The sequence below is a fragment of the Streptopelia decaocto genome, assembly GCF_964273445.1.
Source record: "Streptopelia decaocto genome assembly, chromosome: 3".
Lineage (NCBI taxonomy): Eukaryota > Metazoa > Chordata > Aves > Columbiformes > Columbidae > Streptopelia > Streptopelia decaocto.
This window is the reverse complement of record NC_138656.1, coordinates 46,853,839-46,879,432: the sequence shown is the minus strand read 5'-3', so window position 1 is coordinate 46,879,432 and position 25,594 is coordinate 46,853,839. Positions and strand designations below refer to the sequence as shown.

At 37.4% G+C, this 25,594-nt stretch overlaps 1 protein-coding gene across 11 annotated transcripts in view; it reads left to right on the top strand.

Annotated features, from left to right (window-relative positions):
• AFDN (afadin, adherens junction formation factor) overlaps window positions 1–25,594 on the top strand; it is a 129,849-nt gene that overhangs the window by 64,859 nt on the left and 39,396 nt on the right. For 7 of the 11 annotated variants that reach the window (XM_082049159.1, XM_082049160.1, XM_082049163.1 and 4 more), the window contains exons 13-22: window positions 4,024–4,085; window positions 4,964–5,169; window positions 8,838–8,858; window positions 9,600–9,745; window positions 11,968–12,062; window positions 14,748–15,013; window positions 15,501–15,644; window positions 19,366–19,564; window positions 20,385–20,488; window positions 22,379–22,465. In XM_082049159.1, coding sequence (XP_081905285.1) covers window positions 4,024–4,085; window positions 4,964–5,169; window positions 8,838–8,858; window positions 9,600–9,745; window positions 11,968–12,062; window positions 14,748–15,013; window positions 15,501–15,644; window positions 19,366–19,564; window positions 20,385–20,488; window positions 22,379–22,465 — 1,330 coding nt within the window. The remainder of the gene's footprint in view (window positions 1–4,023; window positions 4,086–4,963; window positions 5,170–8,837; window positions 8,859–9,599; window positions 9,746–11,967; window positions 12,063–14,747; window positions 15,014–15,500; window positions 15,645–19,365; window positions 19,565–20,384; window positions 20,489–22,378; window positions 22,466–25,594) is intronic. The other 4 variants (XM_082049157.1, XM_082049161.1, XM_082049166.1 and 1 more) reach the window with 1 other exon arrangement.

The following is a 25,594-nucleotide window of genomic DNA, read 5'->3' as shown; positions in this document are numbered from 1 at the left end:
GAGCAACTTGGTCTCGTTGACCCTGTTTTGAGCAGGGGAGCTGGACCAGGTGATCTCCAGAGACGCTTCAGACCTGTAATTCTGTGAAAATAATTTTTTTCAAATCTTAAGAAAACTAAAGGATCGTATTCCTATCTACATAAATCAGCTTTTAAATATAGATGAGCTGTTATGATAAATAGATGAAAGGGAAAGTAAATGTGTTACAGGGTTAAGAAGTGCAGTGATTTGCATTGTAGAGCTTCTAGTATGAAACTTCTAGTACCTTTGGGTGCATTTGTTATTCATTTGGTGGAAAACAAAGTTCGGAGATGCGAGTTATAGGAAAAAAAAAAAAGGCACAAAATTGTGCCAAACTGAATTCCTGATGTTGTGTTTTGTAGCAGGGTCATCTTTTAAATCTTTTCAGTGAAATTACAGTAAAATACAACTCTGTTCAACTCTGCGCTCTCTTGTTAGAGTGCCTGGACATTTGGAGTATCTTTTCCAGAACTGTTTTATTAAGGTTGCTGAAGATTTAACTCCTCCTTGTTGAAATGCTACTGTTTTAATTGTGATATTCTTTTCTCATAAAAGAACAAAACTTTTTGTGAACTTTTTATAGCCTGTCAGAAGTTCTTGAGGCCTCTGGTGTTAATAATTCATTTTGTATGTATGAAGATTATTAAATTTCTGTATTTCTGCCTTTCAGTAAGATCACTTGTTATAAAGAGGATTATCTTGTGCTGTAGTTGCATATTTCAAAAATATAGAGCCATCTGTGAGCTGCATCTTGGCTTTTTTTATTTTTTTTTTAAGCTTGTAAGATTCCTTCTGAAGAGAATACACTTTCTCGTCTTACTGTTACTATACACAGGGTTTTTTTCAACTTGGTACCTGCATGCAGAAAATGTTTTAAGAGAGGCATCCAGAATACACTTAGATTTGTGATAGCTACAACCACAGAGATCTTCTTATCATCAGCATTGACATTGATATTTTATTTCTAGACGTATTTTATATGTGTATAGAATGTGTTGTGTATTTGAGTCATTTATCCAGATACAGCGTTTTTATCACATCCTCTTTCTCAGATATATTCACTGTGTTGAGATTAACAAATTAGGAAAGCCAGGCTGTCAAATTAGGAAGTGCCATGCAGTGAGTTGCTCAAGTAAATGGAATTCTTCCTCTTTGTGGATGTATTTTGTGAATATTTAGTTAGACTTCCTCTGGGATACTCTGCTCTGATTTTGTGAACCTTAAGTGCAGTAATCATGGAGTGAAGTAACTGCTGTGTTAGTTACAAAGAAAATCTTAACTGAACAGTTCCGGGTTCTTGTTACTGTACAACCAGTCCACTTCTGTGCTGAATGTCCTTGTCTGTTCTTTTCATGTGTGTTCATCACTGCTGTTCAAAGGTAAACAATAAGGCAAGTAGGACTCCATTACAATCACTCTCTGAATGGGTTTAAGATGAAAAATTAGAATTTGGCTGCTGTATTTTTTCATTTCTAGTCTCTAGAAAAAAAATAATTGAAATCTGAGAGCATAATTCCAGTTTACTTATTCAGATATGATTGTTCTGAGTGAAATGTGATTCTGTGAAATAAAAGATGATGACTATTTAGGTAAGGATTATGGTCATACATCCTCATTAGATAACTCACTTTAATTAGCATGAACAAGCATATAATAGAAAAGAAGATAATTTTCTTGCCCTGGATACTCTTCAGGAGTTCTTAAAAGCGTATTTGATTGGAAATGAGAAAAGTGGCATGTAAATGGTGTTAATGGAATGCAGACATGTACCTGATTGCTAATTTTGACGTGCCTTACAAGATTTACAGGTAGCTATTATGCTGGCTAAAACAACCGCACAAGGACAGACCATTTTTTTCTTTTTTATAAAGTTTATCGTAGACAATTAATCTAGGAGAATATAGAAATATCTGGAGAATGTATTATTGTTTTAAATGCAATTCTAAAGTGTAACATTACCTGACACTATACTTGGAGAGAAGGCAAGTCATAAACAATATTTTTATGGCCTTGCTAGACATATTCTAGCTACACTTTCAGACTGGTTTAGCTCAGAGAATTTCCTTACCACAGAGAGGATTTTTCTATAAAAGCAATAGTACAAAGACAATATATACTTAAAAAGTATCCAGTAACAAAGCAAGTTAGCTAGCTGCTGTCATATCAGAAGCACAGAGAGTTATTTGACTTGAATTTCCAATTTGCAAAGCTTAATTAGAGAGTATTTCCTGTGTGCACTTAGAGAAAGCACAAAATGGCATGTTAGTTGAAGGAAACTCATATTAAGGTAGCTAAAGTAATTGACTTACTCCATCTCTACCTAGAGAGCTATTTTACAGGTAAAACTAAGTAAACTTTTTTTTTTTTTTAAGTAGTCTTTCCTCTTCCTACTTCATATACTCTCATTTCTCTCTTAAAGCCAATTTCCAAAATTCTGTAAACCATCTTGCACTAATACTTATCAGTTCTCATCTCTTGTACCACTTTCTCTCCTATTGGAGAAAGGGACATAAATCATCAGCTGAAATCTGTCACTGGTTTACCAGCCAGTTTGTTGAAACATTTCTTTGCCTTATTACCATTCCTATAATGACAGACTAAAAATTCCTCTGGAGTTGTCACTATAGTTTTATTTTTATAATGCAGTGTGAGTATTATTTATTCTTCTGTGGAAGTAATTATGTTCTCAGTGAAGAAGATAAACCACTTTTGACAGTGTGGAGGTAGTGAGAAAGCAGTTAATCTTAAATTTATAGCAATAAAAACAGAGGAAATGCCACAATTTACACACCGAGTGCTCCTCATAAAAAGAGCGTACTCTCATGTTTGAAATGTAACTGAACTGGCAGAAATCTGCGTACTTATTGCCCTGCTCTACCTGCTGTTCCTTAACTTTCAGCTCATCAGAACTTCCTTTTGCTGAGCTCTTTTTAATAATAAAGCATTATCTAGATGGCATAACTGAGTTCTGTTGGTTTAAGTTTTTGCCAGTTTAAAAAAAAAAAATAATCGAAAGTAACCTTAGTTTTTTTGATTGAATGTTCTAAAATTTAATTTTAGATCTTTTGACATCGGCCTTTGAAGTTATCTTGTGGATTTTTACTATAGGAGGTAGCTGAATAAAGGCCTTCAGTGTCCTATTTCTGCTTTGTGGCATAAGTAAAATTTCTCAGAGGAGTGAGGGTTATCTAATCATATTGCATTCCTTTCGTTATCAAAGTTCCCTGGCAAAGTAGAAAGCTACCTATTGTGTTATGTGTGGTTAAAAACGGCTATTGCATGCAGATGATGTTAAGCTTTCACCTATTTCGTAAAAATAGGTGTCTGACTACAGAGAAAAGGCACGCATAATGCTTTTTCTTAGGAGAGGAATGAAATATGTGCTTAAGCTTTTGTAGACACCAGAAAAATAAATTTTCTGTTCGTTTTTGTCCTTTGTGAATTCTCTGATAGGTACTGATAAGAAAGAGCACTGCAGTCAGTGTGAGGATGTAGTTCTGGGGCTGTTCCTTAGCACAGCAACAGCCAGGTGAGGGTAGGGGCTTTTACCTCCTTATTTGTCCTTTCTTCTGGTAAGGAAGAAAAGTTGACCAAGTTCTCATCAGTTTTGAGGGCATTAAAGATAGCAAAGTACATTTGTTGTAACCGAGCTGGTGTTTCAGGTGAAGCTTCATTCACTTTCTTTCCTGTGTTCATGAATAATTTGTTACTGGAATCCTGTCAGTGGCAGGTGGCAAACTGATCCTATTGCGCTGCTACGCAGCACAGAAGAGAATGTTTATTAATATCCCAGACTCAGAGTTCAAGTCTTGCTTTCGATCTGTTGTGTTACGGACAAATACAGCTTGAATAATTCTAGAGGAAAAGTAAAAAAGGATCATTTTGGGGCAGGATGCTGTGTCAGCATTTGGAACCAGTGTATTTGGAGAAGTCTGTCTTTTACAGTAGAATTAATATTACTCATGTGGATTGTTTGTTTCAATTTTTGTCTTCTTTCTTTAGATCTCAGGATACCCATGGGCCAGAACTGATACTACCTGCCAGTATTGAATTCAGGGAAAGCTGTGAGTAAATTGTGAAGTTATAACACTAATCTGTTGACATGTTTTTCTATAGTGTAATACCTCAGTCAGTTTGAAAACTTAAGGATAGCTTAAGTAAACGTTGAAAAGAACAATGACTGAACAGATTAAAATTAATCCAGTAATACAATTTATTTTGTTGGGGAGGGTGAAGAGACACTTTGGGTATTGAGGCAGGTTCATGGATATCTAATTCTAATTGCATTTTGACTCTTCATCTTCACGTATTCAAATTGAACTGTGAAAAATTGTTAATCCCACTTCTTCAACCATACGTTGAATTAATTCTCTTCTATACAGTTCTCTATGCCTGCGATAATAGGTTGCATATTGGTCAAAATTCATTTTCTATACAATCCGATTCATTGAAAATTTTATTTTTTGTTACTTTAATCCCCAGGTTTTTAAGGTCTTGGATCTGGTAGGAAAATAGCATACCAGGGATTGTCCAGACTTCATATGTTTGAGACTAAATAGATATGTGAGCAGGCAAAGACAGATTTTTATTAGTAAAAAAAATTCCCTATAGTAAGGGAACTTTGTAGGAATAGAATGGACAAGAGAGAACTTGCATTTTCCTGTTCCCTTGAAGATGCAAATTTTCAGCAAAGAGATAGGAAATAGTCCAGAAATGTTTCCTGGTGAGCAGATTTTCTGGCTTTATATAGAAGTATGTTGTTATTGTGCTTAAGTAACTGTAGTACATAATAAAGAATTTAGAGTTTAAATTCCTGTAAGTTGCTTCCCTTTCCTCCCCACCACCTCTAAAAATAAATCCTCTATGTGTCAAGTTATGAAATTTAGTTTTCTTTCTGACTTTGACTTAATGACATGGGTTTTTTTCCCCTCTTTCTCTACAGCTGAAGATGCCTTCTTATCTGCTATTATAAATTACACAAATAGCTCCACCGTTCATTTTAAGCTGTCACCTACATATGTTTTGTATATGACATGTCGGTATGTATTGTCAAGCCAGTACAGACCCGACATCACTCCCACTGAGCGTACTCACAAAGTCATTGCAATAGTCAACAAGATGGTGAACATGATGGAAGGAGTTATACAGGTGAGTTTCTCTGCAAAAACATGTCAAGGGAATGAAATATAGATTATCTAGTAACCTGCTTAGTAGTTTTCTTACTATTTAACCAACTGTTAGGGGTCAGACTAATACCTGCATATGAGGGTGTGCTTTTGTGCCAGTGGATAATGTGAGTGGTAAGAAACTCTCTCCTGAGCCATATGGGAGGTTAGGGAGGGACTGTTGATCTGAAGATACGTTCCGTGACAAGAGGTTGCTCTTCTGTTCTTTAGAAGGTAAGATCTTTGCAAGCAATTCTGGCTGGGAGCTCTTGTAAAAACAAGTTTGATGTTCTTATTAAAGAATATCGTATAGATAGCAGTTGTTTGCACTGATTGCTGCTTCGAAGTGAACATGTTAAAAAGAACTACGACTTCTTAATTTTGATACTGTTTTTACAACTCTGTAACCACAAAAAGGGTAATTAAACTGGACTTTTTGAACCAAACTGACACTATTGCTTTGTAAAGACAACGATAACTTCTTGATTGTTCCAACATCTTACATGTAGTCTATTGCTATTACATGTGCAACACTTTACAGAAGCATAGGGGGAATTCTTTTTTTGTGTAAGAATGGAGGATAAGATCCACTGGGTTGTCTGTGAAGTTAGACCATACCTTGTATTGTGTAACTGTTGATAAAATGTAATGGTAATTTCCTGAAAAAGGAGCGCTAGTTCAGGTATCCTCACTAACTAATTAATGATTGTAACTGCTTTGTCTGCAGGTTTTTCTCAGAAGAAAAATGGAAATATATTTCCATATTTATTAAAACATACACATTTCTGGTGAAATGTACTGTCATAGTGGCCTGCATAGAGCAAGGACCCTGCTGTGCTAGGCACTGTACAATCAGAGCAAACGCATCAGGCCTGCTTTAGAGAATTTACACCTGTTAAACAACAGGTTGATAAAGGGAGAAGGGGAAAGTAAACATCAAGAGAGTGGCATGAAAGTCACAGCAAACCAAAACTCTTCAGCTTTTGTTCAGGTTCTGGAAAGATTTAGTGGAGTTTTCAGCAGGGAGAATATTATAATTAGACAGTTATGTAAGCAGTTACAACAGGCTCCCACCTTGCACAAGAAACAGTGGGATAAAAGCATTGAAGATACCTTATAGTAGGAAAACAAGAACTAGCATTTCATGTACGTTATGAAGCTGAGGAGAGTTTGAAAGGTGGTTTGAATCTGAACTGAAGAGCTAGTACATTGCTTTGAGTTTTGGTGCCATGGTAAATGGATATTTGATAAAATGGAAATGGTATCAAAAGTTAAGTATTCGGGTTCTGCTAAAGAAAAAGATCTGGCTGTGGAAGAGTGAATTTGTTAAAGTTGGAGGGGAGACTGGCAGTAGTGGAGAACCTGGAATGCAAAGAGCCTGAACATTATCAATTCAGTTGGGAGAATGAGAAGTTAACAATGGAAGTGTAGAATTCAGCTATAATCTGGAAGTTACAGGTCTCAGTCAAAGAAAGTCACTTGGTTTATGTAACTAATGTAAACTAGTAACAATGACTCCAAAAAGACTTGAACTGACAGGGTGGGTGTAACGCGAAAGCAAAGATAAAGTTCTGCATTCCTTGTGTTGAACTAAAAAGGATAACCATCCAGCTGCTAGAAGATACTGGAGAGGTGGGCTTAAACATCAGTTTGATTTGAAAATAAAACAAAGCTAGAAAATAGATTACTCTGGGAAAACACTCATTGACAGCACTAACAAGGGCTTCTGAAATCAAGCCCAGCCTTGTGGTTGTTGCATGCAAATGTATTTTATGTAATTCTGCTGATAATGTTACAACACTGTTAAAACCGAATATTTGTCTGGACTGTCCTTTGTGAAAGTACATTTCTACAGCCTTCCAACTGTATAGTAGCAATATAATCTCCAACTCAAAATTTAATGAAGACATCAACAAGGAAGTGGTAGCTACATTTCTGGTTTGTGAAAAATGTCATCTAGTTGCAAGAAATCAACACTAGAGAGTTGGAGGTTAAAGAGAATTGGGAGGAGGTTCTTCCAAATGCTGTGCTGAAGGAGGCGGAGGAGAGGGAGAATATTACAAATGGGATGAAAGAGTAGAACTTCAGTTAATTCAAAGTTTAATGGACTGGAGAAAAAGAAATGCATTGATTCTAAAGCTTGATCAGGAAAATGTCATTAGCAGCTTGGACCTGTGTTAGTGGAGTATAAGCAGTACTAGCTAAGCTAAGTTGAATTACTTCATCTGAGATGTAGAGTGAGTGGTTATGTTGATGGTGGTCACCATTTAAACTACCATGTAATAAGTTGCCGCATCACAATAGCTTTTTTTGTTCCTCTCGACTGTAAAGCATCCCTGTGCTGAAAGGGATCTGAGGGTGTGACAGACGGAGAAGGCATATGAAAGGCGCCCAAAATGGAAGGAGAGGGAAGGTGCACAAACTTCCCTGCTGCATTTTAGGAGTAAAATAAATTGTTTAGATCCTATTTTTGCCTGCCTGGATGGGAAGGAGACTTGATAGCTTTCTGAAGTTACTCAAAAAGTATTTGCTAACAAATTAAGTCTCTGACTTTCTGCAGTCTTTGTATGAGTGTATGCAAATACCACGGAAGACTTCATTCATATGAACAGATAAAATTGGAGAGATCTATGAGAAGGCTCAGTGCTTTCAGTAACAGTCTAGGAATAGAAACTTAGTTCATATAAAAAAAGCCAATTTTTTGAACCCTGATTTCCACCCCCCCACCCCCCCCCCCCCAATCATTCAGTGTAATTTCTGATCCTCTGCAAACTTTAACATTTGTTTGTAGAAGGAACATGTCATTTCGTTTTGTGCCAACACATCTTCAGTCAGTGCAGAATGCCTTGGCTGGAAAGGGGGAAGAAACAAAAAAGCAGGGGCAATTTAGGTTTTTGAGTTCTAAAATTACAATACTAACAGCAAATGGCACCTCACATTTTTGCAGCTAAGCTCACTGTGTTGCAGGTGGGGGAGAGTGGTCTGAACAGAAAGCCAAAAAAATGTTAGTAAGAGCTCAGTTTTAAATAGTCAGACAAACATACTTGGTGGGGCTTTTTTTGGGTGCTTAACTCAACATAGCTTTTATGTGCCAACATTTAAGCAGCTTAGTGTGGTATTTCATTTAACTCTGTTTTGTTGTTTAAAACACCCTTTTTGTTCTTTAATTTCCTAGGTGTTTTATGTTTCTTGTTTGGTTTTATTTGTTGCTCTGTTTTTGTTTTCTGGTGGGGATTTTCTGTCCCCCTTTGTGCATTGTCTTCATTGCAGCAGTGTGGGCGTGTAGCTCCCTGGATCTGTTACATGGATGGGTAGTTACCCTATCGCCCACAAAAAATTCTGCGGGGTTTCTCTGGTGCACTGAGCATGGAATAACCAACTAGTCGGGGATGTCAACTAGGACAGGGCATCCCTTGAATTAGTTGTGAAATGTGGGCACTTCAGTTCTTAGCTGTTGTGCTACTAGTCCTGTTAAAGTAATAAATTTTTCAAAACGGGCTCAGTTGCATCTTAGATACTGATTAATGCATCTGTGTATAACTGTGAACGTAAGTATTGTACCTTCATATTTAGTGTTTGATTTCTAAAACTATCATGATTGTTCACAAGTTTCTTTCTTCTGTTTGATTTCCTTCGTCCGTTTTTCTCCAGGAGGTAGACCAGGTTGATCAGGTAGGATATATTGCTGGGAACTGATCCTAGCTATGTTGGCTTAGCTCAGTTTCTCATGCTGCTTCCATATCAAAATACAATACTCAAACAGCTGGACTTGAACAGTTCATAACACTCATTCAGCAACTGGAACATGCAGTACTAAAATCCTTTTTTGACTTCGCAACTTTTACGGCATTCCATAATTTCTGCTTAACGCACTTCAATGTGGATATGAAATGACCAAAGTTCTTTTTCTTCCCTTTATTTTCTTTTTTTGTTGTTTGTGGTTCCTATTCTTTGGATTTCATCTGAGGTTGCCTAGCCTGGCATTTCTGGTCGGGAGATGGTGAGATAGATCAGTACTTGATACTGAATCACCTGGTATCAAAGCCAGTGAGCGCAGTATCAGGGTGGCAGCGGGCAGTAGTGAATATGCGCTTAAAAGTGCACAGATTACCAGATACTGCATTCTGCTAAGCTCTTAGCACTGTATGACTAGATGCTTATGCCGTGGCTTTATTGATATGGCTATTGGCAGGTTAACAGAATTTCATGTGTTCAGTGAATGTGTTAAAATTGAACTTACCAGTTACAGCAATTGCAATATTGCATATAAACACTTTGCAAATATCTGGTATCTGAGATATGTCTGGTGAAATGGGAAAAGGTACTGGTCTATCTTTTGGAGCCTTTTTAAGCTGCTGCGCTTTATCAGAAAACTATTTCCCTGTATTATTTCTTGCTTCTTTCTCCTTACAGAAACAGAAGAATATTGCTGGAGCACTTGCCTTTTGGATGGCAAATGCATCTGAATTACTGAATTTCATAAAGCAAGACCGAGATCTTAGCCGAATTACTGTGGATGCACAAGATGTTTTGGCACACTTGGTTCAAATGGCATTCAAGTAAGACTTATCAAACTTCTGTTACACTTAGCATATTCCTGTTTCTGTGGTTTTACAATAACTTCACATGTTTGCTCAATTTTAGTTATACCAATAATGTCCTTTGTGTTTTGTTAGATAACTGAGAGGAGGACTTATAAGAGAAGCTAGCCTTGCTTTTTTTAGACAGATATTTCATTTACGAATATGAATCACTGGGCTATGCAAGGAGTTTAATCTGTTAGGTCTTCTTGTGATAGTTGAGGCTCCCAATGAAAATTTTAACAAAATGTTGTTTAAATTAAGTTTGTGTTGATTGTTTTATTTTGATTTGAGGTTGTTATGGAGATGAGGAAATATTTTTTCTGTTGATACATCAATACATAGACTTAAACGTTTATGGGTCTTTAATGAACTTTGTGCTCCTTAAGGGCTTCTTATTATATTAATAATCTACTCCTTTCATAATTTGCATAAATAGCAATTTGCACAGGTTTTTTTTGCACATTTTTTTTCTTAAACTTAAAGACAGGTTTTGGCTTGGGGTAAAATCAACCTATACTAGTCAACTCAGGCAATTACAATACTGATTAAAAGAAAAATGCAATGAAGTATCTGATGGGAAGGAAAATCCTCTAAGGAAAGGATCCTCAAACAAAGATAACAACATTGAGTGAGCATGGTGCTAATCAATAAGAAAGGCTTGATTTTTTTTGCACATATCTAGGTTATATTTTTTTCCCTGAGCCAGTATTGAAGAAGTTTTTCTCAGCAAATTTGTGTCTCTTAAACTAATGTTTAGAGAAGTCTCAGTGTACCCTGGGTGACTTACAGCCAGCCTTCCCCCACTTGTAGGATGTCTGTTTTATATACAGCCTTTTCATCCTTCTGTAATAGCACAGAGTATAATCTTTCTTCTTTTTATTCCGTGAGAGTATTGGGAGACCTAACCATGGTTTAACTGTTTAGCTTTAAGCGGGGGCTACGTTGCTCTAAAGAATAGTATTGTAGTGTGTGAATGTGGTATATGAAACCACATAATTGCTTTCTGAACTTTTAAAAGGTATCAGAGAAGCACCAAACCAGTTCGTATGTACTCCCACAGATTCTGGTGGTGGTGGTGAGTTATGGAAAACAGGGTATAGCAAGTAGCTATTTTGACAAAGTCTGTATATCTTTATAGCACTTTAAAATTTCTAACTGTTAATGAAGCTATGTCTTTTTGCCACAGGTCAGTGGCAGGATTGGTGTCTTGAAAATATTCTTTGCTACTTCAATTTTCTAGGTAGTCAGTAAAGACAGAATATTTAGGTGGCTAGGAAAGGACGGAACTGTATTTTTCCCTCTACATGACGAGCAGGTTGGATGCGAAAGCATTTTTCAGAGTTTTAGCTGTCTTTGAATTTGCCCCTAAGTACACTGTAACACAGAAGATTTCAAATTGATGTATTAAACTTTTGGAGAATGTAACTGTGGAATATGTATTGAGAAGGCAAATGAAAAAGCACAACAGAAGCATGAAAATAAACAAATCTGCTGTGAAAATGTTATTTGATGGTAGCAACTTGCATATCCCAGAATTGGTTGAAATTGCCATGGCTTTTGTTTTCTAGAAACTCAGGGTATTTCATTACAAATGTTACCAGTGAAACAGAAAATGGAGTTGTAGAAAGCCATTAAATGTTTTCCTTTATATATGCGATTACAATTTGATTCCCTTTTAGTTTCAATTCTTAACAGGAAATGCATAAATGAATTATCAAAAATAATGTTAGAGAAAGTATTTAATTATTAGAAGAGAGAGAATACTAAAACAGGCTTTTCATTTTGCTGTAGTGAAAGGTAAGAGAAATCTTGTGCACTGGCTCAGAATAGGATTATTTTTTTGGCATATTTTAAAACAGAGAGAAATGTGTTTCTGTTTGGAAAAAATAGGTTTTGCAGTCTTACAGTTTGGCCTGACAACATCTTTATGTAGCGTATGACCTTCACTTACGAGTGCAGTAGCAATATTGCATTTAAGTGGCTATGTTTGTTCCCTGACAACCTTTTTTTCCAACCTCTATATGAAAGGTATAGGAGAACTGGTCTCTGGCCTTTTAAAAATAATTATTTGGTTCCCTTTAGTCACATACATAAAACTACATTTTCAGGAATCTTGCAATTTGGTAGATCTCTTTTCTTTAGAAACATTTGTAATGAACACATACGGGATTTTAAAATTTCTTTTTTCCCCTCTCCAGGTACCTGGTTCATTGTCTGCAGTCAGAGCTTAATAACTACATGCCAGCATTCCTTGATGATCCAGAAGAAAATAATCCTCAGAGGCCTAAAATAGGTTAGAGTACTTGATCTTTTATTGTGTCTTCTAAGCTATCCAATTAGTTGGTAATAAACAGAATTTTTAACAGTGATACGACACAAGTTGTCCTAACCCCTGAGACTTGTTTGAATCAATTCTGTATGGATGATAGGAAAGGATAGTAGTAACATTCAAATGATCTGTATTTGGTTTAAAAATCATAGAAGAATTTAGTTTGGAGGGGAATCTCTGGATGTCATCTAATCCAGTGTCTTGCTCAAGGTAGGTGCAATTGAGTCAGGTTGTTCAGAGTACTTCCCAACTGAGTTTTGAATCTCCACTGGGGGATGGAGATGCCACAACATATCTGAGTAACCTTTTCCAATGGTTGACCACCCTCACGGTGAAAATACTTTATCTAATTGGATTTTCTGATGTTGCAATTTTTGTGCTGTGTTGCCTATTGTTCTGTGCTATTACTGTGCACCTTTGAAAGGGTTCTTGTTCTGAAACCTCTGGTTAGGTAGATGAAGACAACAATAAGCTGTGCCCTTAACCTTCTCTTGCTCCAGGATGAACCAAATCACTTTCCTGTCCCTCTTTTCTGTCCTTTTCTCCAGCACTCTCATCATCTTGGTGGCTCTCTGCTGAATTTGCTTCATTAAATTGGTATCTTCCTTGTGCTGGGGAGTCTAAAAACTGGATGCTGTGCTCCAGATGCAGTCTCACAAATGCTAGGTGGATAGAAGAGATTGCATCCCTCCCTTCTGCTCACTTTGCTGCCGCTATCTTAGCAGCTTAGTATGCAACTGGATACCTTTCAAGCATGGACATGCTGCTTAATCACGTTTACCAGAATCTGTACATCACTTCAGCAGGGCTGCTCTGTGTCGAGATGACGCCTACTTTATACTGTTGCACAGACTGACACTGGATCTGGCAGTTGCCTTTGAACTTAATAAAGTCCCTTTCTGCCCATTTCTCCAGCCTACTAAGGCCCTTCTGAAAAATACTGCTGCCCTTCAGTGTACCAGTATTTCTCCCTAGCTCATTATCATCTGTAAATTTGCTGAGAATGCACTCCATCCTGTCACTCAGGTCATTAATTAAGTCATTAAACAGTATGAGTCCTAGTCTCCATCCATGAGGGAAGCCACTAATAGCTGACTACCAACTGGAGTTCATATCCACAAATCCACCAATGGTCCAGCCAATTCTCTACCTATGTTATCATCTCAGCAGTTCTGCTGTAAGGATGCTGTGGGTACCAAGTTTAAGCTGACTGGCATTGTAGATTCCTGCCAAGGATCCCTCCCACGATACTTTAAATATGACAGTGCTTTGCAGCCATGGCAGCCTTCTGGGGCTATTCCAGTCCATGAGAACATTCTGGTCATGTCTGTAACCCCAGCTCAGTGACTCTGCTCAGATTTCTAGTGCCTCTTGTTGCCCTGCATGCTGAACACATTGATGCACAGGGCCTTGAGACAGGAACCCCCATTGTGCTTGTCATAGGGAAGATGTGAGAGCCTCCTACATTATATAGCCTGATGACTAAAGAAGAAAATGAAAAATGTGAAAGTTTGAAAGGATTAATTGGGGATAAGAGGTTAGGAAGAGTTAAGGAGATAGTGACATTCTGAATAATTGAAATAAAGATAATCTGCAGAGCTATTAAGTACTGTCATTCTGTTCAACTAGGAAGAGTATTTATACACAATTCATATATACTTCCTGATCTTTTGGGTATTACACTTGCTGCAATGGTTTTTCTCCGGTGTTAAACATTGAAGGAAGAATATAAAGATGTACTGTTTTTTTTTTCTAATTCCTGTACTGTAAGAAGGAGAAATTTCTGTGACACAAAGCCTGAAAAAGTAGCAAACTGACATTGGAATAAAGGTAGACAATGTTCGTTATTTCAGTTTGGAGCTGCTTTATAGATTTTTGTCTTATACAGATGAGTTTCTTCAGTCACAATCCTCCTGCATTTCAATGCTAAAGAAATTAATTTGGTGGTCTCTTCAATAGAATTTCAGATGAAAGTATTGCTAGAAAAAAAAAAAAAGGCTTGAAAATAAATGTTCTACTTGCATTCTTATTTTCCACCAGAAGCATATAAGGATGTTTGGTCTTGGTGAAGCTAACAGGAAGAACCTATTGCTTTTGACATAATATTGCAGTGAACTAATGGGCAAAAGGAAATCTGAATAATATTTAAAAAAACTAATGCGTAAACAGGAGACGTATTCTGCAGTTTAAGTATGTCACGCAATGCAAATAATTTTTGCTGAAATGTATGGAATACAGTTTGATATTTAACTGCAAGGAGCTGCGGAATAATTGTGATATGCATTTGAAACAGTAGAATATAAAGTTTTTAACTTGTTATTTAAAATAACAGAAAAATTAGTTTGCTCAAGTGAGGACATGATTTAAGTGTCAGATATAACCCATGATATACTTGTCTACTCATTATTTTCCCAAAAGAAATTCTTTTCATTTCAGGAGTTAAAAAACAGATTTCAGCCATGTTGCTCTAGCTTGAAAATCATGAAGTAGTAAATTCATTTCTGGAAATTTGTGTAACTTAAATACATGTAGGTTCCACCTGGCATTCACCAACCTGGGTTAGGTGTTTTTGTATTATTATTTATGGCCCAAACTGGTTGTACATTGCAATATGTGAATGTGATTTACTTGTTGTTTTTATCTGTTTAGATGATGTGCTGCATACATTGACCGGAGCTATGTCCCTCTTGCGACGATGTAGAGTGAACGCTGCTCTGACTATACAGCTCTTCTCCCAGCTGTTTCATTTTATCAACATGTGGCTTTTTAACAGATTAGTTACAGCCCCAGATTCAGGGTTATGTTCACATTATTGGGGTGCTATTGTTCGTCAGCAGTTGGGCCATATTGAAGCCTGGGCAGAAAAACAAGGTTTAGAACTGGCAGCTGATTGCCACCTGAGCAGAATAGTGCAGGTGAGTATGTGTATTTCTGATTAACACTTCTCACATATTTGTAAATTCAAAGAGAATATTTGTATATTCTGTGTTCCTGGACAATAGCATGTGTACAAGCATAGTTTGTGTGAATCAGTCCTGGAACACTGAGGTAGCATGCAAAGACACAAAATATGTTTTCAACATAATGAATGACTAAGTTAAAAGTGAAGTTAATAATTAGTGATTTTAGCCAACATGCTGTTCAATTTCTGTTTATGAGACTGAGCTATAACTATGCTGAACAGAGACAAGAAGAGTAGCTGAAAAATTCATCTGCCTCATTTAGGATAGGTTTAGTATTAATTCATTTTGTAGGCACAGGAGATATATTCGATCGTTGTTTTGGGCATATTTATGTTGCTTCTGTAACAGATCTGGCTTCTTGCTTTGTCTTTTCCAATCTCTTGTCTAAAGAAAACTCAGAAACAAGGCTTAAGGTTTCATTTTTTTTTTTCTCTCTTAGGCAACCACATTGCTTACCATGGACAAATATTCACATGCAGATGTTCCAAATATTAACAGTACTTGCTTTAAGCTGAATTCTCTGCAGCTACAAGCTTTGTTGCAGAATTATCACTGTGCTCCAGATGAACCACTCATCCCAACAGTAAGTCTCTTCTATCACTTACTATGCCTTTTAACATACCTGAGGAATATAGACTTAAAGTAACAACACTGGCTGAAAATAGCTAGGTTATTGTTGCTTGGTTTGGAATTCTTACGAGAAGAGTCAGAGTAGGCAGTCTGTTCTCCACACAATAAGAAGTATTCTTATTCTGGGAGGAGTGGCTGACATGCCAGAAGGCTGTGCTGCCATCCAGCAGGACCTGGACAGGCTGGAGAGTTGGGCGGGGAATAACCTGATGAAATTTAACAAGGGAAAGTGTAGAGTCCTGCATCTGGGCAGGAACAACCCCAGGTTCCAGTATAGGTTGGGAAATTACATATTAGAGAGCAGTGTAGGGGAAAGGGACCTGGGGATCGTGGTGGACAACAGGATGAGCATGAGCCAGCACTGTGCCCTTGTGGCCAGGAAGGCCAATGGCATCCTGGGGTGTATTAGAAGGGGGGTGGTTAGTAGATCGAGAGAGGTCCTCCTTCCCCTCTACTCCGCCCTGGTGAGACCCCATTTGGAGTATTGTGTCCAGTTCTGGGCCCCTCAGTTCAAGAAGGACAGGGAACTGCTGGAGAGGGTCCAGCGCAGGGCAACAAAGATGATTAAGGGAGTGGAGCACCTCCCTTATGAAGAAAGGCTGAGGCAGCTGGGTCTCTTTAGTTTGGAGAAGAGGAGACTGAGGGGTGACCTTATTAATGTTTATAAATATATAAAGGGTGAGTGCCATGAGGATGGAGCCAGGCTCTTCTCGGTGGCAAACAATGATAGGACAAGGGGTAATGGGATCAAGCTGGAACACAAAAGGTTCCACTTAAATTTGAGAAGAAACTTCTTCTCAGTGAGGGTGCCAGAGCACTGGAACAGGCTGCCCAGGGAGGTTGTGGAGTCTCCTTCGCTGGAGACATTCAAAACCCGCCTGGACATGTTCCTGTGCGACCTCACCTAGGCGTTCCTGCTCCAGCAGGGGGATTGGACTAGATGATCTTTTGAGGTCCCTTCCTATCCCAAACATACTGTGATACTGTATCAGCACTATCAGCCTGCTTTTAGCCACCAGTTTCAGCAGCTGTACTTCACTGCAACTGGAGCAGGACATTACCAAAAATCCATCTTACACCAAGATGGAATGTAAGGTAACACTGCCTGTTGAGCATACTCACAGAGGTGTCACTGCACCTCACACGGTTGTGGATGGAATCCAGTAAGGGAGTAGAGGAGATGTGCACAGAGCACTCTGAAAAGGTAGGTCTCTGTGTAACCACAAGAAACAAAGACTGGAATTTTGACTGTAGAAATCAAATGAAAGAAGCAGGAACACTAAGCATTTTTTCGCAGTGGAATGTAAAAATTCATGAATCTTGAATCCCTTTGTATAAGCGGTGGACAGATCGTACTTTGATGTACAGATTGATACATGGAACATGTATGTAGAGAGAGGTGTTTTCAGAACTGGTTTTTGTCTTGATATTTGAGACATAACTGACTATTCTATATTTTATCCATGCAAAACATCATCTTAGCAAAAGTTGAAAGAGGTTTTGTGTTCTTGCAGAATTGTAATCGTGGATGAAAACTCTTAAGGTAAAGCATGATTACAGGATAGTTCACTCATCTAAAAAATCTTAAAAGGCAAAGATAATATAAGATTTATATAACTGAATGCATTGTTGACCAAGTTTTTTTAAATTACTTTGGATACATCTGTTTATTAAATCAAAGGTACTAACAGAATGGTTCTAAAAGTGTTAAGAGGGACTTGTAGCTTGGATATATTTTTATATATCGGCTAGCAAACAAAAAATTCTTTTGCTGAAGAACATAGCTTATATTTGCTGTTTACACATAGGTAGAATCCCACGGTTTATTGTTCTTGTTCTTTAGGGCCCTCCAAAGAACTATAGCACTAGGTTTGACAGGCGGTCTTTGTGTCAGAGGGAGGATTACAGGATGGCTTGTTTGTCCTGTTGTGGGAACGTGGTATTTGAGACTTCTTTGCTCCTTGCTATGAAAAAGTCTTGTATGCTCAAACTCTGCTGTATTGCTGCCAAATGTGAAAAAATGTCAAGGCTTGGAATTGGTTCAAAGGAATATAAATGTATTTACTTCTACATACCTTAGTTTTATGTAATTCTTTTAAAAAATAGCACCTTTGTGGTAGTAAGGCCCTTATCAAAGAGCATTTCTAAAGACAGGCTGGATTTATCCAGCTTTCCCCTGGAACTGAACATTCAAATGGTTTGTCTTAACCGTATTCTGTGTTGTGTTTTAGTAATAAAATTGTTGTATCGGGCTTACAGACTGAGTTACGTATTAGTGTAACCGGGGTGAGATTAGGACCAAACTGCTAAACTGGCCTTGGAGGCCAGGTAGAAGCTGTAGAAAGAGACTGGAAAACACATCTGAATCTTTAGTAAAGCAAATACTTGTAGTAAAGGGATCTATACACATAATGTTTGTAGCAGCTTCACATAATTGAGTTGTAGTGATTCTGCCTTGATGCTGGCAAAAGCACATGTCTCTGGGATGAGTTCTCTTCCAGAAGCAATGCTGGTTAGCTAAAGGTAAAGATACTTTCAAGTATTGATACTGCCTGCTTGTTCAGGTGTAGTGATGAGTCAAACCTGGGGTGATTTCTTGGTTCCTAAGGCAGATAATGCAGCTTGAAAGAGACTGAGCGCTCAGAGATTTACTACTCACATATTTTTTATAAGTTGCCTGTAACTTTTTTTTATTTCACTAAACAACTGAATAATGCTGAGACTTAGGGCAGCCTAAGGCATATAAGGTAACAGAAAACTAGAGAAACCACTTGGGGAGAGAGAAGAGCCTTTTGATTGTGCACTCTTTCGGGTAATTTGAGATCTATAGAACAATGTAGAAACACAAAATGCTGTTTGGACATTTACATTTTGCAGAGTTGTTAGGCATTTTATTTTTGTTAACTTCGGAAATAATTTTTCCCAGTTTGTACAGTCCAATAACATATATCCTACTGAAATCTCACAGATCTCTCTAAAATGTAGATGGAAAACAGCCATGTGCACTGTGCAGCCACAGTAGTGAAATTGTGCAAAGTACACTGGTTTCATAAAGCTTTTTGTGATATTAAATGGAGCAGTTGTGCACCAAATATAAAACCTAAAAGTTCTCTTCCATGCATTGAGTGATCCTACTCTTGTGTTGTGTGCTTCTACAATGTTATTTCAAAAATAGGTATCTACCTTAAGGAATCTTTCACATTATACTGAGCTCCCAGGAAATGCAGCATTACATCAGGTCTATAAAACTTCCAAACTAGAGAACTGTATATGCCATTGATTCTCTTCGGGTATATGTGTCCCAATGGAGCTGAATATCCTGGTTTACACAAGTTCTCTGTTTCCTTTCTATATATTTAGTCTTACAGAAGTATATATACACTCAAAGTATCAAAATTTTAAAGCTGCCTCTGATTCCACCTCTGCACATGCATGTTCTCTGCTATATATTTTTAAATATAGCCCTCAAATGAAGTAAAAACTAATTACATAATCTATGGGATTTAATCAAATAAAGCAATGCAGCATACTTACTGTCCACAGTGGAACAGAGAAGTTATGTATCTAACAATTTATTTTCCAAAGTCCTTTTTCTTGGAGTCTTAGTGTTTTCTTGATGTGAGTTTTTTTCCCTAATGAATTACAGTAACAACATCTTTCTGCCTTCTGTCCAGGAATTGATAGAGAATGTAGTAACTGTTGCAGAAAATACAGCTGATGAACTTGCTCGCAGCGATGGCCGAGAAGTCCAACTGGAAGAGGATCCTGACTTGCAGCTGCCGTTTCTTTTACCAGAAGATGGCTATTCCTGCGATGTTGTCAGAAATGTTCCAAGTGGTTTACAAGAATTTTTAGATCCACTCTGTCAGAGAGGTAAGTTCTTCTGTTGTTTTACAACGATCTTGTTCTTTGGTGTAGTGAATACAGAATGCAAAATATTTTTAGTTAAATGTAAACCACTTTATTTTTCTTTGTGAATGTTTCAATCTTTTATACAGTGTTTTTCAAGGTTTTACTTTTGCAAACCATAAAAAGCATGTATGATTTCTTAATCCTTACCCTTTCTCCCTGTCCCTTTCAGTTGTTGGTTTCAACTTAGTCTATAGAAAAGTCCTATTCTTGCATTGATAAAAGAAATAGTAGGGAACTGACTGTTTTGAAAGTACAGTGGGTTACAGAGGAGAAGACTAGTAAAATAAATCCTTTAAATAGTAAGTATAATTAATTTGCCATACAAATGTCTGTATAGTTATTACAAGTAAGGCCTTCTTAATGCATGTATTCAAAATTTATTCAAAATTGTACTTTTTGGATATCTCTTAAATTATGCTTACTGAAGTCAAGGTAGACCACATCCACCACTCTACCATCCACCTTTTTATGTCTTCATAAAAGGCTATGAGGTTGGTCAAGCACGACTTCCCCTTGGTGAAGCCATGCTGACTGCCCCTAATGACCCTCTTATCCTTGATATGCCTTGAGATGGCACCAAGGATAAGTTGTTCCATCACTTTCCCGGAGATGCCATAAAATTGCAGTGAAGCACATAATGGCATCTAAGATGCAAGATTCAACATAATAATGACCATAAAAAGATAAATACTACTATTTGGTATTTCCTTGTGACAGGCTATTTCATTTTAATTGATCTGTTGAGAAAATACCGTGACTCTGGTGTTGCTTTCTCTTCTAGGTTTTTGTAGACTAATACCTCATCCACGGTCACCAGGCACGTGGACAATATACTTTGAAGGTGCAGACTATGAAAGTCACCTGTCACATGAGAATGCTGAGCTAGTAAGTATTGATGCAGTGAATAATTGTCAAAACTGATACCTTGGCAAGCCATTTTGCTTCACGTGATGAGTCGTAATCCTTATTAGGAAGAACAGGCTACATAATTAAACCTGTAGTACCTCAGTGATTTGTAAGTTGGTGTTTTTCTAGGCTGTGGCATGATACAGTTCTCACATACACAAACTTTGTCATGTTCCCCTACTCTGGGGGTAAACAGTGAAGAAATTACTTTTAAATTCAGGCAAAAATATATATGGACGTGCATCTGTAAGTAACTTGTAAATGGAGCTACAGTCTGCTTTTGTTTATAAATTGGGAGTTACCACCTAAATGTTTAGTATTAAGTTGTCATCTGTTTGGGGGATTTTTTGTGTGTGTGATTGTGGTGTTTTTTGGTTTCTTTGTTTGTTTGTTTTTGTTTTTTGTGGGGTTTTTTGTGTGTTTTGTTGTTGTTGTTGTTTTGTTTTGTTTTGTTTTTTTCTACTAGGTTTTCAGGAAAAAATAGTTTTTCCTTTTCATTATACATATTAAAGAAGGGTTTCACTTCAGTGTGAGGTGGCTTTTTTCTGTTATAGGGGGGTTTTTGTTATTTTTGGGGTTGTTTTTTGTGGTGGATTGTGGGTGTTTTGTTTTGGTTTTGAATATGTGATAATCAAGAACATAAAAGTTACAGAACAACTTGGTTTGGAAAGATGATGGCTTTATGTGAAATCATTTTTAGAGCAACTAACAGAAATAGCTTCATATTTACAATTAGTATTTCAGTGAAATCAGGAAGGCCAGCATGAAATGAGAACTATGTTCCTAAGGCCTCTGTGAAAAATCGTTGCTACTTGCTGTTTCACTATTCAGAGGGACTTCAGAGCTTCATTTACTCTGTTCAGAACCTGCCATTTTTTGATGACGTTACGCACTCTTGCTGCAGTGTCCTAAGGAATGTGCTCGCTTTACGGAAGAGAGCAGCATCTGTATGCAGCTGTATGACTGATACAGCAGAGACCAGTCCTGAGCTGCTGATAGGCTGGGCTCTGCAGGCTTAGTGTCTTGGTAAATGGGCATCTGATGCTACTGTTTCATTCATCCTGGAAATGAATATCATGTAAGACTGTTCAAATAACATGATCTAACCATTCTTTTCTCTGGTGCATGTATATTTGTACTTTGTCATGGATCTTGTGGAACTTGCAGTTAGCGGGTTTTAATTAGCAGTATGTATTTACAAGCCAGGGTGCTTTAACTTAAATGCTTCAGCTAATGAAGATTGTGATGGCAACTTTTTGAGTAGAGTGAACTGGCAAGGTTGCAAAGATAGGAAAAAAATTACTGAACATGTTTAGGGGCTCAGGCTGGATTTGAGTTACAGAATTTTCAGAAGTGAAAATTTTTGGAACTTTTTTTCAAGGCTTTATCTCTGCCTTTGAAATTAATGGGCCTCTTTGATATCTGTGCAGAATTGTCATATTCTAGATGAGGCACTAAAAACTGAGCTCCATATAGATGACCCTCACCTTTCTAGTAGGTGCCTACTGAGTCTGAACTTCAGTTTTCATTAGAAGTTACTACAGTTTTGTAGACCTGTTACATTTCAAATTGTGAATCATTAATAATCTCTTTATGGAATTAGAGAACAATGGGTAGACTTCAAAGCTTCAGCAGTGCTTGAGACACAGGTGTAGTACTTGATAATGTGCATCCATATTAATCAAATGTTAAGAGATTCTACCTTTAAAAAGGAGTAGCAGATGTATTATTTAGGGTGTGAGATATTCTGCTGCACTAACAACTTAGTTCTGATTATAGGTGAACTATTTTGCACAGTAATTTTTATAGCCTGGCAGTAAATATGAACTCTTGTCTTTTTTTTCTTCTTTCCCCTTCCCTGTTTGATAGGCTCAGCCTTTGAGGAAAGAACCCGAGATTATCACTGTAACACTAAAAAAACAAAATGGAATGGGCCTGAGTATTGTTGCTGCCAAGGTATGGAAGTCGGTTTGTGTGTTACTGAAAAAAGGTGTTTTTTTTAATCAGCCTATTGTGGAAAATGTTAATGGAAATATCTATTTGCCTTAGGTTTGCTGTGCACATCATGTTGATCATACTTCTGTTCTGGCTGGAAAGTGTTTCTGCCCTGACTTGCCCAAATTGTGGGTGTATGCTGCTCCTAGTAGTACTACATAGTAATGTATAGAATGCATATATAACTGCAACCACCAGATGGAGGACTCCACTAGTTGGTTGATTTTGCTTTATTAACTGGATCATGTAGCAGACATAATCTTTGAATTTTAAGCTTGTTACAAATGATGCAAAAGTCCTTGTTGTAATTATGTGGTGTACAACAGAGCACAAGTCCTTCCTAATGTCTCCTCACTGTGTAGCACATGAAACTTCAGAATGCTGTGTTCTTCCTTGGCACTGAGTGCATGAGCTGAAAACATGATTGTTTTACTGCTTTTAAGTTATCTCACGTAGTTAATTACTTCTAAACAGTGCTATTTTTTTTCTACAACTTTGCTCATTTCATAGGCTGTTCTTGAAACAGTAATCTTGCATGATATCAGCTTTTAAGATCTATTTTTGACACGTGTAGAGGAATACCAGGTGTCAGGTGTACGTTGCTAACAGCCAGCAGTTATTCAGGAAACTATTCAGGATCTGAAAAATGTAACTCAGTATTCTGCTCTTACTTAGGTCGAGTGGGTTAATAATTTAATAAGCAAATATTAGATCTTGAGATACACCAGATTAAATACTAAATACTTCTGATTGCCATCTGCATTTCTCTTAAGTGTTTCAAAATGTGCAGTGGATTTTTTTTTCCCACTTTAAATTGTGAAATCTGATTTCTCATTTAGGCAGAAGCAGGATATAACAGAGGGAAAAAGTTCCCTTTTTGCTGGAGCTGGCTGGCTTCTGTATGTGGTTTTAACAACTGACACTCTTGATGTCCATTAGCAGTATGTAACAGTGCTGCTGGTCAGTGTGTAAGCTTGATTTGAATTGTTTTTTAGAAGTTATTTAACCAAGTTAATGATTTCTTCAACATGATCAGTGATGGAAGCAGCAGTCCGCATCTCAGCACAGTTACAGAAGTGCGCACTGGTTCAAGCAGTAATTGCATTTCATCTTGCTGCTATGTACCTGCTGCAATAATGGCATTCTGATTTTTTTAAAACAATCACATCTTTAATCTTGATCTGAAATAAGCAAGAGGCAGATTTCTGTTTTAGTTTAAGCATATGTTGAAGAGAAACTTTTGCTTAATTTGAAGTCAGCAGAATGTTCATTGGATAGCAATAGTCATCTTGCATTAAGTGTTGAAACAAGTTGCTGTGGTAGTTAAATAAATTTTCAAGGAGTTATTTCAAGGGGTCCAAAGTTGCTTATTGTAAGTAATTAATAGCATGCGTTTCCTGTAGTAGGTTTCATAAAAACAACAGAGTAAGGAAGAATAGACAGGCATTAATTTTCTCAAGTCTGGCCAGAGCAGAACAGATTAGAGAATGAGTATAACTGAGAAGCTAGCAATAGTGGGTGGATTTTTTTCTTTCTGTTCCTGTCTCCTTGACTTCTACTAATAATTTTTCTGAAATGTCTCAGGTCATGTATCTTTTACCAGCATAAAAATTAAAATTCCCATTTTTTTCCTTTGGCTGAGGAAAATGGAGGAAGTAAATACAGTACACCGTTTGCTAAAATTTTTTAAACTCTAACTGAATAGCTGAAATGAGAGGGAGAGGCAAGTGTGAGAATAGATTTAGGTTTTTCTGACTTTTAGATAGTAAAAGGTTGTCTATCAAATGCTTGCATGGAAGTACCTTATAGTTGAAGAAATGAAAGCTCATATTCAGTTTCAGAAATACAGAATATTGCTACCATGCACAGGATCACAGTTTGCTGACCCAATTGCATTTATTGAACTATTGGTTTCTAGAGAGCTTCAAAAGTGCTGTAATAAAAGAAAACGCAGTGGCTGGTTGACAGGAGGCCCTGCTCCAATCAGTAAAAGGCAACCCTGAAACTGTTCAGCTTTGGTTAGGAAAACAGTTGTTTTTTTCCCCTGTGAGGTGACAAAATAGTTGCACTCAGTAACAGGCTGTGAGCAGCTCTTGCATGTTGGTGCTGGCCTCGCCTTTCTCATTAAGTCTTAACAGGCTCCTCCTACATGTCACTGGCTTTGGATGAAGTTGGTTAATGTGTGGGTGGGTGATACTCTAGAGGTGGATGAAATTGGCAGGTTCTCAGACATTGTAAAGAAAAATAATTCTTGCTGGCTGCTTTTCTTCTTTTACCCATTGTAAAAAAATCTGCATTTTCCTAGTAAGCTGTGCTCATGTCTGAGGAAACATCTACCAAATTTATCATTTGATAATTCTTGAAGATTGTATTAGTTTGCAGGGATTTGTAGATAAATAAAGTCTATGCTAATTAAGAGTTTTAATGGGGAAATTAGATACCATACCTTAACCGCTTCAGCACCAAATGTTCTTAATCGCCAAGCGATTGTTACACGTTCTCTGCTGCAATCAAAGATGATGATTGGAGTTGAAGCTCAAGTTACACAAGCAGGCAAGTGATGCAACTTGCAGTGAAATGCTGTGCATCTGCTTATTTTTATGATAGATGGTTTCAATTTGTGATACTAGGTGATTTTAAATACATTGGCTTTAATGTCAAAATAAACCAAAACCAAAGGAGGTGAGTCAAGGAGTAATATGGAAGGGTTAGGTCCCTGGGGAACCCTGTATTTGATCCTCTTTCTGCCTAATGACAGATAAAAGGTTTAAGTGCATTGCTTCTAATTAAATAAAATATGAGTAGCTGTGAAATAGGAGTTTACAGGCCTGCCAGGAGTGCTGCAGGGAGCAGCAATGATGCATCACCTGCCTCGCCTGACTTTGCTGTGCGGGTGTTTTCCAAGGCAAGACGGCCCCTTTGAGCAACCATGTCGTAAGCATGTACGCTGGATACATACATGTCAGAGAAAACAAGTTTAGTTATGAAACAACTGTTAGCTGCCAGAGCACTGTAGGCAGCGTTGTGCTTGTTTGGGTTTTGTGTGGGTTGTTTAAATGGGGGAAATACCTAGCAGCATTTCTTAAACTG